The 13,713-nt window shown below is 41.4% G+C and overlaps 1 protein-coding gene across 10 annotated transcripts in view; it reads right to left on the reverse strand.

Moving 5' to 3' along the window:
• Window positions 1-13,713, reverse strand: part of limch1b (LIM and calponin homology domains 1b) — an 87,536-nt gene that overhangs the window by 40,394 nt on the left and 33,429 nt on the right. For all 10 annotated transcript variants that reach the window (XM_070962018.1, XM_070962022.1, XM_070962021.1 and 7 more), the window contains exons 2-4: window positions 12,119-12,189; window positions 8,692-8,761; window positions 1,392-1,498 (exon numbers count right to left, since the gene is read on the reverse strand). In XM_070962018.1, coding sequence (XP_070818119.1) covers window positions 1,392-1,498; window positions 8,692-8,761; window positions 12,119-12,189 — 248 coding nt within the window. The remainder of the gene's footprint in view (window positions 1-1,391; window positions 1,499-8,691; window positions 8,762-12,118; window positions 12,190-13,713) is intronic.

The raw sequence follows: 13,713 nt of genomic DNA on the forward strand, positions 1-13,713 counted from the left end.
TTGCTTCACTGACACTGGCTCTACAAACTTCCATTGACTCTCAGTCAGTTATTTATGTTGGCAGTGAACTGGCCGATTGTCTGATGCAGAGCATGAAGAGGGTGACTGACAAGAGGGACACACAAAGAAGCACACAACCAGTGACACAGATAAGCTATATGTTAACACACAATTGAAGTGTTCTTCATCAACACTTGGCCCATTTGCTTCATAAAACACAAGCCTTACTTCATTCTGAAAATTTCTAAAATATGCACAAAAGCTGCAGAAAAGCCCCTAAACGGACCTGGAGGTAAGAGTGTTTAGTCCACTGTGTGTCTGTCTCACACCAAGGTTTGACTGGTCCCCTATATGCAACATTATGTCCTTTGCCAACCATATGCCTGTTAAAGTGATAAACTGCACTACTTGTGGTTGTTTTTAGAGATGGTAGAAGACATATTCATGCTACAGTGTTGTATTACAAAACTTTCCAGTGCTATGTACAAAAAACATTGATGTACAGTCTTGTATAAAACTGCTGTTTGAAGAGATGCTTGGACATGAAGGCAGTATAGAGACTATAAAGACAACACAAACAAGAAACGTCTAAAGAGACATACATAGGGTCGTCCACTTCTCAAATAACAATCCAAATAGATAAGAAACAAAAATATTTGCCTTAAAGTGCTAAACTATATAACCTTTGAAGATGACTTGAATTCACCAACACTGATTGACTCAGTCAGACAATAACAGTTCAATAGTTTTCTGTATAGTGTTGCTGTTGTTTGTGTACTGAAAGCTTTTTTACTCACCTTCATTCTAAAACAAGGAACAGCTGAAACTTTTTGACAATGGATAGGCTATACTGGTTTTCACCTGTGCTCTGTATGCAGGTAGAAGAATCAAGATTTGCTAAGTTTTGACTTAATATAAAGCATATTTAGCACAGTCCGATCCAAATCTTTTCCTTCAGTCAGTCAGATTCATCACTTGTGTTATGTGTCTAGCTTGTTAAGAGGTTCTGTCACTGTGCGTATGTTTCAATTGTGACGTGTATGTCAACCGACTGCAGATGAATATTAGCTTCAAGCTAACTGGTACCATAAATCAAATGGCAGCACTTATGTTTAATACTGTACATGGTCCCTTTAAAATAAAATAAATACATGCAATCGAAAGCGTCATCACCTGTAAAGGCTGGCTGTTTGGTAAAGTGTACACATCCCAAAATAATAATTACTTTGCTTTCCTGTTAAAAAGAACAATAACATCCCTGCCAAAGACTTCAGGTCACACCTTCTTCAAATGGTGGCCATTGTGCTTTGGAACAAAACTGAAAGAAATACACACATATACACATACCCCCCCACTGTGCAGTAAGGTAACACTGAAGCTTTGAGGCTTACTTGGCAGTGGGGCGTGTCGACGTGTCCTGCAGGTCTCCGGGGTCGAACAGCTGGGAGCCTTTCAGTCCCAACTCCTCACAGCCACGGAGAAACACACTGAGGTTGTCCTGCACAGAACACACACGCACATACACACTGTTTCATCAGGATAAATATGCAGTTGGCAGAAAACTGAAGGCAAAGCGAGGTCAGATCCATTAACTACGCACGGTCTCAGGTCAAACACAACCATGACTCACACACACAGCAAAGAAAAGAAAGTCTGGCTCATTGAGCATGACACACACCGTTAATTGAAACATGGACACACACACGTAAATACACTTCAATGCTCTGCACTTCTAGCAGTCTGTTCTCATTGGCGTAATGACTTCCCTAATGTTAACCTCATCCTTAACATGAACCCAAATCAAAGCCTGAACTTTACAACTGAATATTAACCCTGGAACAACCATTTACAGACCGATAAACAAACTGTCCTCCGTGTTCAGAAATGTGCTCATTCTTCAGATGTAAAATTCAAGTGGGTCCTCAAAAAGATAGTACAAAACACTCACTGATAAGGTGAAGATCCTCCTCATTTTCTGCACACAGTGTGTCTCTGACACACACAGAGAAACAAACCTCTGAACAGCCCTTTCAAGGTCAGGCGCACACACACAAACCCATGCTGACCAGAGGTGCAGAAGCAAAACCGCAACAGATGACGAGAGTCCAGGCAACTTATTTCACTGATCTGAAGAGGATTAATTCTTCTATTTTCTCTGCATACGCATATGTGCACGCGTGTGCTTGCGTGCGTGTGCACACACACACACACACACACCCACCCACACACACACACACACACACACACACACACACACACACACACACACGAAAATCAGGATACCTGCTCAACAGAAATGAGACACCACCAGGTTCAGTGGCCGACTTTCGTACGTCTCCTCTTAGATTACTCCAACTTTCACTCGTCACCTTTTGCTTCCTTCAAGTGTCTCCTGACTCCTTTTTTATTTGTCCTTCTTCACCTGGTTTCCCTCAAACCTTCCTTCTTTCTTCTTCTCTCCCGTTCACTCTCTCTCCATCTTCTCTGCCTTCCTCCCGCTCTCCCCTGTACTCTCAGATAAACTCTTTGTTGGACGCAACCTGAGCCGAATCTCCTCTCCTGTTCCCAGGTTCTCTCTCCCTTTGTTTCTATGTTGCTCTATCCCTCAGAGGGCCACAGCCAAAGCCCTTCCCTCTCTCTCTTTCTCTCAGGGTGTCACCATTTCCTCACCACTGTGATTGTCCCAAGCACTCTCTCGCTATCTCTCTCACACAACAAAACACAAATACAGTGCACTTATACTCGCATGCAAGATGTGCACATTTAGACGTCTTTTCAAGTGCTCAGACACACAAAACTAAGAGACTTATTGATTCGCACACACTAGCTGGTATAAGACCATATGCATGGCGACAAAAACAAACACACACACGCGCGCGCGCACGCACACACGCACACACGCACACACGCACACACACACACACACACACACACACACACACACACACACACACACACACACACACACACACACACACACACACACACACTGAAACGCTTGTTCTCACGATCCTTTCCCATTTGTAGCATAACACTCCCTCCAAACCCACCCTGCAGCTTCCTGTGTTTTTGGGACAGCGACATCTCTGCTCTCCTGGTGAGGCAACACCACCCACCTGCCTGTGTGGGCTCTGTATAACAACATTTTCCAGATATCAGAAATGACTTATCACTTGGAACAATAAGGGACTCCAGTAGGGTGGGGACAGCCTGTAACAGGGGCTTTCAAACTTTTTGTGCCAAGTAAATAAGTCCAAGTATGATCCAAATATCCCCACGGGATCGAGACTGTGTGGTAAAGTGAAACAACTGGGAGGATTTTTTATTTATTAAACATGCAGAAAGTAATCAAACCTCTGCAATCATACACATTAACAGCGAATGATTTCTTACCCACGTTGCTCATAACAGCTTGATATCTACTTATTTCCAGATCACACTTGCACAATACTTGTACACACTGGGAAACTTTTCTTTGCTCAATAACTGTGTCCATGAGCAAGCACACCAAATCTATTCTTGCTACAGATGGAGCTGCTGGCCAACAGTGGAAGACAGCACAAGCGACAGACAGCTTTGAGCTTTTGATGTGTGCTTAGTTAACCTTTCCTCACAAACATAGAGCAAAAGTCATCAGAAGAGCTGGGTTTGAGCATTTAATCCATTAAACTCTGTGATTGCATGCATGTTCAGATTTTAGATTATAAAGTGCAAAACAACTGCAGTATCAGTACTGTAAAGAGATAATCTAAAGAGACAGGCCCTAAGGAGCTGTATGAAGGAACCACTAACAAAACCATGTTTTCAAGAGTATACACCCAAAAGGGAGCGCTTGAATTAAATTAGATAAGAATTGTGTGACTTTAAATTAGAGCCAGGGGCTTGATGGGGATCTGGTGGTGTTGACAACAACAATCTCAGCTATCACAGAGCAATTTCAACGTTAACTTCAGCAGCTAAATAACTCCGCTCACCAGCCGGCGTTTCACAGGGTCCGGAATAACAAACATTGGAATATTTAACTTTCATGTAAACAAGCCAACAGATGAATAAAGGCTCATTTAGTAGTAGTTGCGTAATGGTAATCAGGATAATTTAGTGGGCGTTTGGACTGCGTGCATGCATGTGTGTGAGCATAACTTTGTGGTGATTTGCAGGTCATTGCCACAGGAAACTGGGCGTCTACGGCTCAGAAATGACTGACAGCTGAATGTGTTTGGAGAGAGATTGGGAGGGAGGAGGTTGACTCAGACACAAAGCTTCAGTCCACTCTGCTTAAAAAAGAAAAAAGTAGTCATAATAAATTTGGCCAAAAGTTATCCCAGGTGTGAAAAGACCAACAGTGGTAAAATTGGCAAGTGAAAATACAGCAAAAGGAGCAAAGAAGGAGAATGATCTAAAGGGCAGTTACAACCAAATGTAAATATACAGCATGTTCAGAGGTAAAAGTTAAGGATTGTTTGGAATTAGTGGCAGCCAAAAGTCTAAAGTACATAGATCTGAGAGTATTGGCTGTTCATGTGTGTACCTACATATGTATGAGTGTGTGTGTAAAAAGACCTTGGGTTCCTCTGAACCCAAGCCTCATTATAATCAATATCTGACAGATGAGACGACCGAGGTTTCTCTGGGAAGAGGATCAGTGTTCACGTCCAGATTTTCATCCTTGACAGAATCCATAGGAAAGCTGCTCAGGATGAGGAAACAAGCCCCTTGGATGTCAGTTAGATATGTTCCTGATTCTTTTTCACCCAAAATTTAAAAGATCATTCTCAAAAATACTTCATTAAGTAATATGTTTATTTTTGTGACTTTAAGTTTAGGGTTAATGTCTATAGCCCTAAATGAATGTCTGGAAAACAACACATTTTAAACATGTGAATCACTACCATTCAACATGCAGGGCGATCTCTGCGTGTCTGTTTACACGCCGTAAAACACAAGCATACCAGTCGACCCAGAGACGGCTGGGAACAGAGCAAGCAACAACCAACCTGTTCAGACGAACACTGAGCCATACAGGCCGAGCTGCCAAAGCACTGAGGTAGCTGCTCTAATTACAAAACAGCCAAACGTCCTCAGAGACTCATTTTCCCATTAGCCCCCAAACAGGAAGAGGAAGGGGGAGTAGCCTATGTTTTATTACGATGGGGCAGATAACAGCAGAACCCTTGTTTATGTGTTTCTCACCTCTTTAATCACAGCCAAGAGGAAGAAAAATCCCTGCAAAGCTGCAGGAAGCTAAGAGACAGAGTTATGAAATGTGCAACATACACAGGGTCACATTGTTTTGACTGGAATAAAACCAGCAGGTGTGATTTTTCCTCTCACCTTTCATATGTTGTCGTCAAACTATGAATGTAAACATGTTGCCTTCAGTGGATGAATCATCTGCCCCTTTAGGCCAATTAGTAACAATCAGGTAATGTTTTTGTCCTGAATCTACACTGACTCTCTTTCAGCCAATAAGGTCAGCTGTTTCTAATAATGTCATCGTTAAATGCGTCACACTGCTGTTAGAAATATGATACGAACAAACTAAGAAACAGCTTAACAACGACACATTTACCTCATTCAACCTCTGAGAAAAATAATGAACTGCATAAACAGCACAAATGTTACTAGGTTTGATAAATATTTCCATTATATTACAAACAAGTGACAAATTAAACTGCTCATGCAAATCCAATTTTCTCTTTGGATTTTGTCAGTTTTTATTTGAGTAAATTAGGATTTGACCACTAAGCACTCCTAAAACAACTCAAACCGATTGTGAAGGTCAGTGGTTTTCACACTATATTGTTGCTAGGTAGAAATTAAGCATTGTGCCCTGACAGATCTATGAAAGCCTTTAAAACACAATAACTGTTAACTAGTGCAGATGAACTGATTAGAGCCCATTAGGCCACAAAAAGAGGAAGATGACTGACTAAAGTGAAGAACGCAGAATAGTACAACCAGAAGAAGAAAGGACGAAAAGAATGCAAAAACAAATAAAACCAAGAACAAAGTGCAACAGAAGCTGAATATTTATGTTTGTCCACAAGTCACATTGCTAAAACATAACCAAGATGGAGTGAGCACAGAAGCTCTTGGTTTAAAAGCTCTAACAGGATAATCAATTGTTATTTTAGCAGTGATTGTGCAGTGGGGAAAAAAAAGGCCTGTGAAGAATGTGGTTGTGTAATTATCCACCCCTTGTAAAAAGCCTGAGAAGGCTCATTGGCAGCCATTAGTGACGCCGTGAGATAAGAAAAGCCGTTTCAGCCCAACTCAGACTTCCTGGTCAGGTCTGAGTTTCTGTGATCCAAATAATATCCAGCTCCCGTAGAGATTCGTCTTCTCAAAGCATTCGATCTTCAGGCCTGTCCCCCTCTTGTCTCGCATCATCGTGTTTTAAGCCTCTTCATTACTGTTCAGTGGAGCTTGTGACAAGGAAGTGACACAGAGGCAGAGAGGCAGCAGACCGACTGGCTGCTAATGTGGTTATTTCTGCTGTGTGATAGGCTGTAAGATCTATCCATACTGAGAAAAAAATGTTTATCAGTGTTATCAACATACATTTTATCACAATTTTTTAATCGAGATTGTCTCATTGCCAAGCCATACAAGGAACTATTTAGTACTTAGTGCTGATACAAAGACCTATCAAACCCTCGCAGATACAGTGTTTCCAATATCAAATACTTAGTGCAAAGTTTGATGCCTATCTTTTTTTTTTGTACTGTGATTTTGCACTGTGACCTCGTGTCTACTGTTCTGAGATAGCAGCTAGGAATGAGAGCAAGTTAGGAACTAAATACATTTAGTTTGAGCTCCAGCGTGATCAACTTTCAGTGTGCCTCTGTTTACATGCCGGCCCCAGTCCTGAAAGATCACTTCATCCAGATCAAGGTCTCAAGAGGTCCTGAAAGGGCTCCACTGTGCTGCACTGTACTCTACCGAAATGTATCAGTGTTCAGGTTGACTGAAATTCACACGCTTTCATTCAAGCTTATTTACTTCTTTCCTACTGTACCATGAGTGAGCCTTTGAGTGTCACACATGGCTGCTGATGGACACCTTGGCTGTGAAGACTGAAACTGAGATCTTTCAGCTGCAGGTATCTGTAATCAAACCCTGGAACTACCAGCTGGTACTATTTTATGACAAAAGACAAAACAGCTATTCTAAAAGTTGGTCTTCATCTCAGGCCCCATCCCCATGCTGGGCAGAGGCATCGGACATTTTAATTGTCCGCTCTCCCTTCACACATGGCTACAGTCAGTCTGTCCATCACACAATCTGCTTTTTATGGTCTTTTTTAATCTTTTTTTTGGGAATGAGTTGCCATTTTTGTAGAGACGGTATTCACTCCAGCATCCATGGCACACATGGCCTTTCAGCAAACATTTTTCATGCATTAATTACAGCTTCAACTCACTGACTGCCTGCTGTTCACAGTGCTAGGTCACACACCAGTCAATGGTTGTTCTTCTTCATCAGTAGTGTCCTCCTCACCTCCTGTTTGCACCACCAGCTCCCTCTTTGGCCCAAATAATACCAGTGACAATGAACGAAAGAGCCTCTCTATCATCCTCACAATATATTGTGCCAGTCAGTATCAAAAAGTCCCTCCCCTGAAATGCTGCCAATAACCATCGTGATTAGTGAAAGACAAAGTGTGTTATCAACCCAGACAGCAACCTGTACAAATCTGATTCCTCGTCCCTGTCAGCCATTAACTGCCTCAGGCCCAGCCACTAGTTCAATAATAGGAGGTCTAATAAATGTTAACTAACAAGGCATTCTTAATTAATGATCCGTATACAAATCATAAACTAGATTTTATGTCTTTAACTGAAACCTGGTTACACGTGAATAGCAATGTGGCTCTTATTGAGGCATGACGACCAGATTACAACCCCTATCATTCAGTTTGAGAGGGAAAGAAAGGTGGCAGAGTTTCCATCATGAATTCAGAACAGTTCATCTGTACAAAGGAACAGCTGGGTAAATTATCTTCGTCTGAATATCTTGACCGTGTGGCTGTTTTTACTATTTTGAAAAAATGGGCTTTGTCCTCCACCTTATTTTGCATTAATTGTCTATCCCTGTTTTTCAGTTCATTCTATGTCTTTTTTATGTCAAGCATCATAAAATGCATGTGATTTCATTGTTGTGAAACACTTCGAGCTGTATTTCTTGTAGGAAAGGTGCTATACAAATCAAGTTTCTTCTTCTTATTATCAATTATGCTTATATGACAATGTACTTTAAATGATGCACCTAGTGGATGACCGTGTTGCTCAACTTTATGCCAACTTTCTGCTTTTGCAAGCTGTTCAGACATAAAGGCCATAATCTCAAATGTCAAGGCTTGTGGGTGTCATACTACCCCTATGATACCACTACACCATGTCACGAATAAAGTTTTGTACTTTATTCAAGGGAAAAGGCAACAAGTTACAGCAACTTCTTAACATTAAACAGCACTAGAGTAACATCAAAAGTATCCCTGAAGAGGGAAACAGACACTGGGAAAAACGGAGAGGGGAGGAAGAGACAGACATAAAGCAATGTGACAAAGAAGGAAAAAAACAAGAAATAGCATGGCAGGAAAATATCCAGGAAGATCCAAAGAATGTCTTTGGTTTTGGTGGAAATACTGTAAACTTAGCTGCAAAGGATGAGTGAGGACAGAGGACTCACCAGGCCAGCTATGGGTGTAGGAAGTCTGTTGATTTTCTTCACCAGGCCGGGTTTAATAGAGCTCAGCAACCTGACAAAAACAGACAGGAAAGAAGGCGTCAGAAGCTGAATTTCAATTAAAGAACAGCCATGCCTTTAAAACTTCTCCATGACAAGTTCAGATGTATATTTCTCAAAAGTTTAAAGCCAGCTCAAGAGACCAACGACAGGCAAAAGCGAGAAAGAGTGTGTGAAACTGTGTGTGTGTCTCTTTTGAGAAGTGAGGGGGGACAAAAGGGGAGAAAGAAACATTTTAGGAGGGTCCCACAGTGGCGTCTCGAAGGTTTATGACAAGACAGATCCTAAATCAGAGCTGAGAATCAGTGCTTCTCCTTCAACCCACTGGGAGCCGTTAGCTAGTTCCAGTGCACTTCATATTACAGCGAACTGCACATGTGAAGAGGTAAAGTACATCCTTCTGCTGTCACCTCTCGTTTCGCACACAGAATGGAAAACATTTTTTCTAGAAAGTTACAGTGTATTCCTGCAACCTCACAAAGACGGTCAGTCATGAAAAAGCAGTTTCAGATATCCCGCCTCTCGCTCTCTTCCTCTTCTTCTGTCTCTAGTTTCATCTTTTGTGTGTGTTTTCATCAGAGGAAGCACTGTAATGATTCTGCCTTGTAAAGGAAAAACGCACTCTTGGATACTCTGACACTGTTAGACAACCAGCTCTGTAATGTTCATGGCATTTGCACTGAAATGCTGTAATTCACCTTTCTAGTGACCTCTCTTTCCCTCAGCCTGCCTCGTCTACTTCAGATTCAGTTAGAGACTTCCTGCTGCACTGTATGTCTCCCAGAATAACTTCCAACAACCCCAAGAGACAGGTGTTCTCAGTACTACATACAATATGTGTAGGAGGGGAAAGTGAGCAATGGATACAGTGAAATATCTCTACTCTTGAAAAATTACCTGGAATGAGAATAATGTTGCAGTCTGCTTTCTTTTTGTTTATTTCCTCTAAAATTACAAAGAAAGTGAGATGGATTTTTCTATTTCATCATCTCCTCTAAGATGAATCATGATGATTGAGCATCAGTGCAAGTCCTGTTGTAGCACTAAGAGGAAGTGGAAAGGACTACAAGAGTGAGAGTGCTGTCCTAGATTTACAGCGGACACAATGAAAACTAACACGGTGCAAGCAAAGTAGCAAATACATCATCTCATGAGCAAGCACAGAGGCAAACACATTTCCTGATGCCTTGTGTATCAGGAAAAGGAGGAAGAGGTTGGAGGGTATTTCACTTGTGAAATTGGTGAGATTCAAAACAAGCAGTACACAGGAAGTCCAATCTGCTCTCACCTCTGATGTTTGGATACCATTTAAGAGCATTACTTGACTTAACACTCGCGTGGTGTTCGGACAAGGGGATGTAAGGTTGATGATTAAATTACATCAGTAACCTAAGCATTTGGGAGGCTGTCCAAGTTCACACACTTGATAGCAATAACTGCCACAGTATGTCAATGAACTCTTTAAATATACTGTTAAATTGTCCCTGAGACATCTGTAGAAACACTGTCAATCTGTCTCTGGATGACAGCATCAGCCAAGAGATGTCATTAATACAGTTTGTTGTCCATATAGATGTTAAAGCTTTGCATGGGTGAAAAGATGTTTTCAGACTGTAATCATGTTTGCAAAAGTATAAAGTTATGTTTTCAGTTTTGTTTTTAAATCAAATTGGAGATAGGTTTGGCTGTAAGCTGAGCCAGAAGTTATTAAACTTTCAACAGAAAGACTTGCTTTGACAACTATTGCCATTTTCTCTCTAGAACCACTGCACAATGACAGTGTCTATTGTCTATCACTACGATACAGTGAGTGCATCTGGAGGCAGATCAAGATGCAGACTAAAAATGTTCATTGCATTTATTTCTTAATAAATAACATATTCAGAGAATTGTGCAGAAAAGGCAGATGCTTGAGCTCTCAGAGATCTCAGAGATTTATACTTTCCAAAATGCTGATTATTGTGTGATTTCCATTACCTACTAATCTTTAGAATATTTTTTCAGGTATCAAGCTTATTATTCATAGAAGATTTTATTCAGTAAAATGTCAGGAGTGTAAAATGTCCATCATAACTTCCCACGGACAAAGTAATGCCTTCAAATGTCTTGTTTTTTACTAACCACTAGTGCAAAATTGGAAGATATTCATTTTACAAAGATGAAACAGAAAGAAAATCTGATCTCTATCTACTGGAGAAGCTGGAAGCAGAAAACATTTCGCACTATTTGCTTGATACGTGTTTTAAAGGAGCAGTGGGAAGGATTTCATGTCATTAAGCGGTGAGGTTATAAAAAACTCAATGACCCTCGCCTCACCTTCCCCTTCCAAGTGAAACTAATGAAAACATCCATCCATCCATTTTCTATACCATGTATGCCTTTCGGGGTTGCGGGGGGTGCTGGAGCCTATCCCAGCTGTTGGCGGGCGAGAGGCGGGGTACACCCTGGACCGGTCGCCAGTCGATCGCAGGGCACAAACACACAACCATTCACACTCACACTCACACCTAGGGGCAATTTAGAGTCACCAATTAACCTAATGAGCATGTTTTTGTTCTGTGGGAGGAAGCCGGAGTGCCCGGAGAGAACCCACGCATGCACGGGAAGAACATGCAAACTTCACACAGAAAGGCCCGACCCGGGAATTGAACCGACGACCTTGTTGCTGTGAGGCACACGCACTACCTGCTGCATGAAAACATAAATATGAATACTATATCTCATTACTGCCAATCGATCACCTTAAATCTTACACAGTGAACCTTTAACTGATTCACCAGTTCTCAAAACTGACATTACTTTCCATGACTCTTCATATCCAAGTAAATTCATCCCCTGATGTAACATTTAGAAAGCAATATTAAAGTCTGACATCTACATGTACCATGATGTTCAAGGAATTCCAAAGCCAGTGGGGACACTATTAAATTGGATGTGATGTCTGTATTCAAAATAAAGATGGTATAAACACTGAGCTTGTGTAACTGAATTTGGCAGAAAGGAATGTGGAAGAGAGAAAGTGCAAGTGTGTATGTGTTTTCATTCTCATTTCAGCACCTCAGCTCATTATCAGCGGGTAGACGGGACGCCAGTCTCTGATCGCTGGACCACAGCATTGTTAAACAAGTCAGCACACTTAAGAAAGAAAAACTGCTTTGAGCGCCAATGTTCCTGTTAATTCTGATTCATTTGTGGTTCTTTTAAACAGAGCAGTGTTTTGTTTGTCACTCAGACAAGACAAAGAAAGCATCAGTTTCTTCAGGAGTAGAAAAAGAGCAACAGAAAAAAGCCTTAGAGACAGCTTGTGGAGAATTTAATTAATGATTACTACAGGCAGTCAGATAAAAATGAAAACATAGTCAAAACTTACTCGCATAGCAGTATCCCGTTCTCCAAACCTCCTCTGAAATCCTTGTCACCAAAGCATCTTCCTGTCACAGCCTACAGAGTGAACAAAGGAGTGAGTTAGCAAAATATAAGACTAAGACAGCTTCATACCAAAAAACAGAACATCAAATAATCAAGCCAGTCTCTGAATCTGAAGTCTAGACACACAAGCTCCACTTAGAAACCAAGAACGAGCTTAACAACCTTTTTAAACTCTCCTTTCACGTCTTTCCTTCGTAGTAAATTCTGGGAATGGTATGGAGAGGTGCACAAAGAGCTGCCTGCCGTATATCAAGTCCGTCTCTGGTTAACAGTGCTAAACACTAACAAGCTTGACATAAGCCGCAATCATCCCAACCAAATGGCTCTGGCAGGCTAATGTGTTGTGACAGGGGATTTATCGGGTAATAGTTGGTCAGACCCTCTGAGGAGGAGAAGCTGCTTGTTTGCATGTATTTGCATGACTACAGTAAATCATGAGCCATGTAGGCTTTTCTTGCACAAATATTGCCTCACATATAAATGCTTATTCGTTGCAACAAAAGCCTTGGCGCAGCACATGTGTACATGTTCCAGCAATGAGAAAGGTTCAGTAGCAGCAAAATTCACAAAACAAACAATCTAAATTGTTGCTTTCTTCTCCTTGCTTTCAACCTTTAGCTGAGGTTTTGACTTCTCACCTTTACCCATGCAAGCTAATAAATACATTTGACAACCTACATGAGCACACACAAACATTTTAAGTGCAAACATGGACACCAGCAGTGAAAAAAAAGGCTTCCACTCTGGAATATCTGCTGCTGCAGGACTTTAAGGACCAGTCCTACTTAAAATCCATTTATTCTCACAAACACTGTCAGAGATTTGGCCATAAAAAGGGGGGGATCCCTTTGGACTGCTGGCCTGGAAGCCAAAACAATTACAAGATTAAATTTCCTGGGAGTTTCTTTAACATTTATTTGCACAGCTGTGAAAAAAGTGTGGAGATGTAGAGCGTCTAGCCCAGCTGTGTGTTTCTGTCAGCTTCTTGGCTCGCTGGGGAGCCTGGACCTGTTACAAAAGAAATGGACTGCTGTATGTCAGCGAGTAGGCCGACTGTAGGCCTTATTTCTGCTGCTGGGGGGTCACAGTGAGATGCTGTGTTTGATGCTCAGGAGTTAGACAGACAAAGAAGCAGATAAAGACAGACAAACAGAGAAAAGAAAATAGCACAGTTTTTCATGGTATGCTGACATTTAGCTGTTAACCGCCACTATTGCCTCTGCCCGAGTGTGAAGCCTAAAAGTCTGCCTCACAGCACAAGCATCTGGTCCACAACACCCATATTCTTACAGTTTATGGAAATGCTGCAGAAGAGGCCATAACATTATTTGCTGAATTAAACATCAGTGGACAGAGCTTGCAAAGTGCTAAACTTCAATGGCAAAGAGGAGACTGCTAAAAGTAAAACAGCCAATCTTTCAGTCATTTGTTTTTTCCATTTATTCCTGACAACACAGTCATGACCTCTGAAGGTCAGCAGGCTAGCTAACTGCAATTTTAAAGGAAAAGTTCAACATCTGTCTCAAGGTAATCTGA

This window comes from Chaetodon trifascialis, chromosome 5 (genome assembly GCF_039877785.1).
Source record: "Chaetodon trifascialis isolate fChaTrf1 chromosome 5, fChaTrf1.hap1, whole genome shotgun sequence".
In the NCBI taxonomy this organism is placed as follows: domain Eukaryota; kingdom Metazoa; phylum Chordata; class Actinopteri; order Chaetodontiformes; family Chaetodontidae; genus Chaetodon; species Chaetodon trifascialis.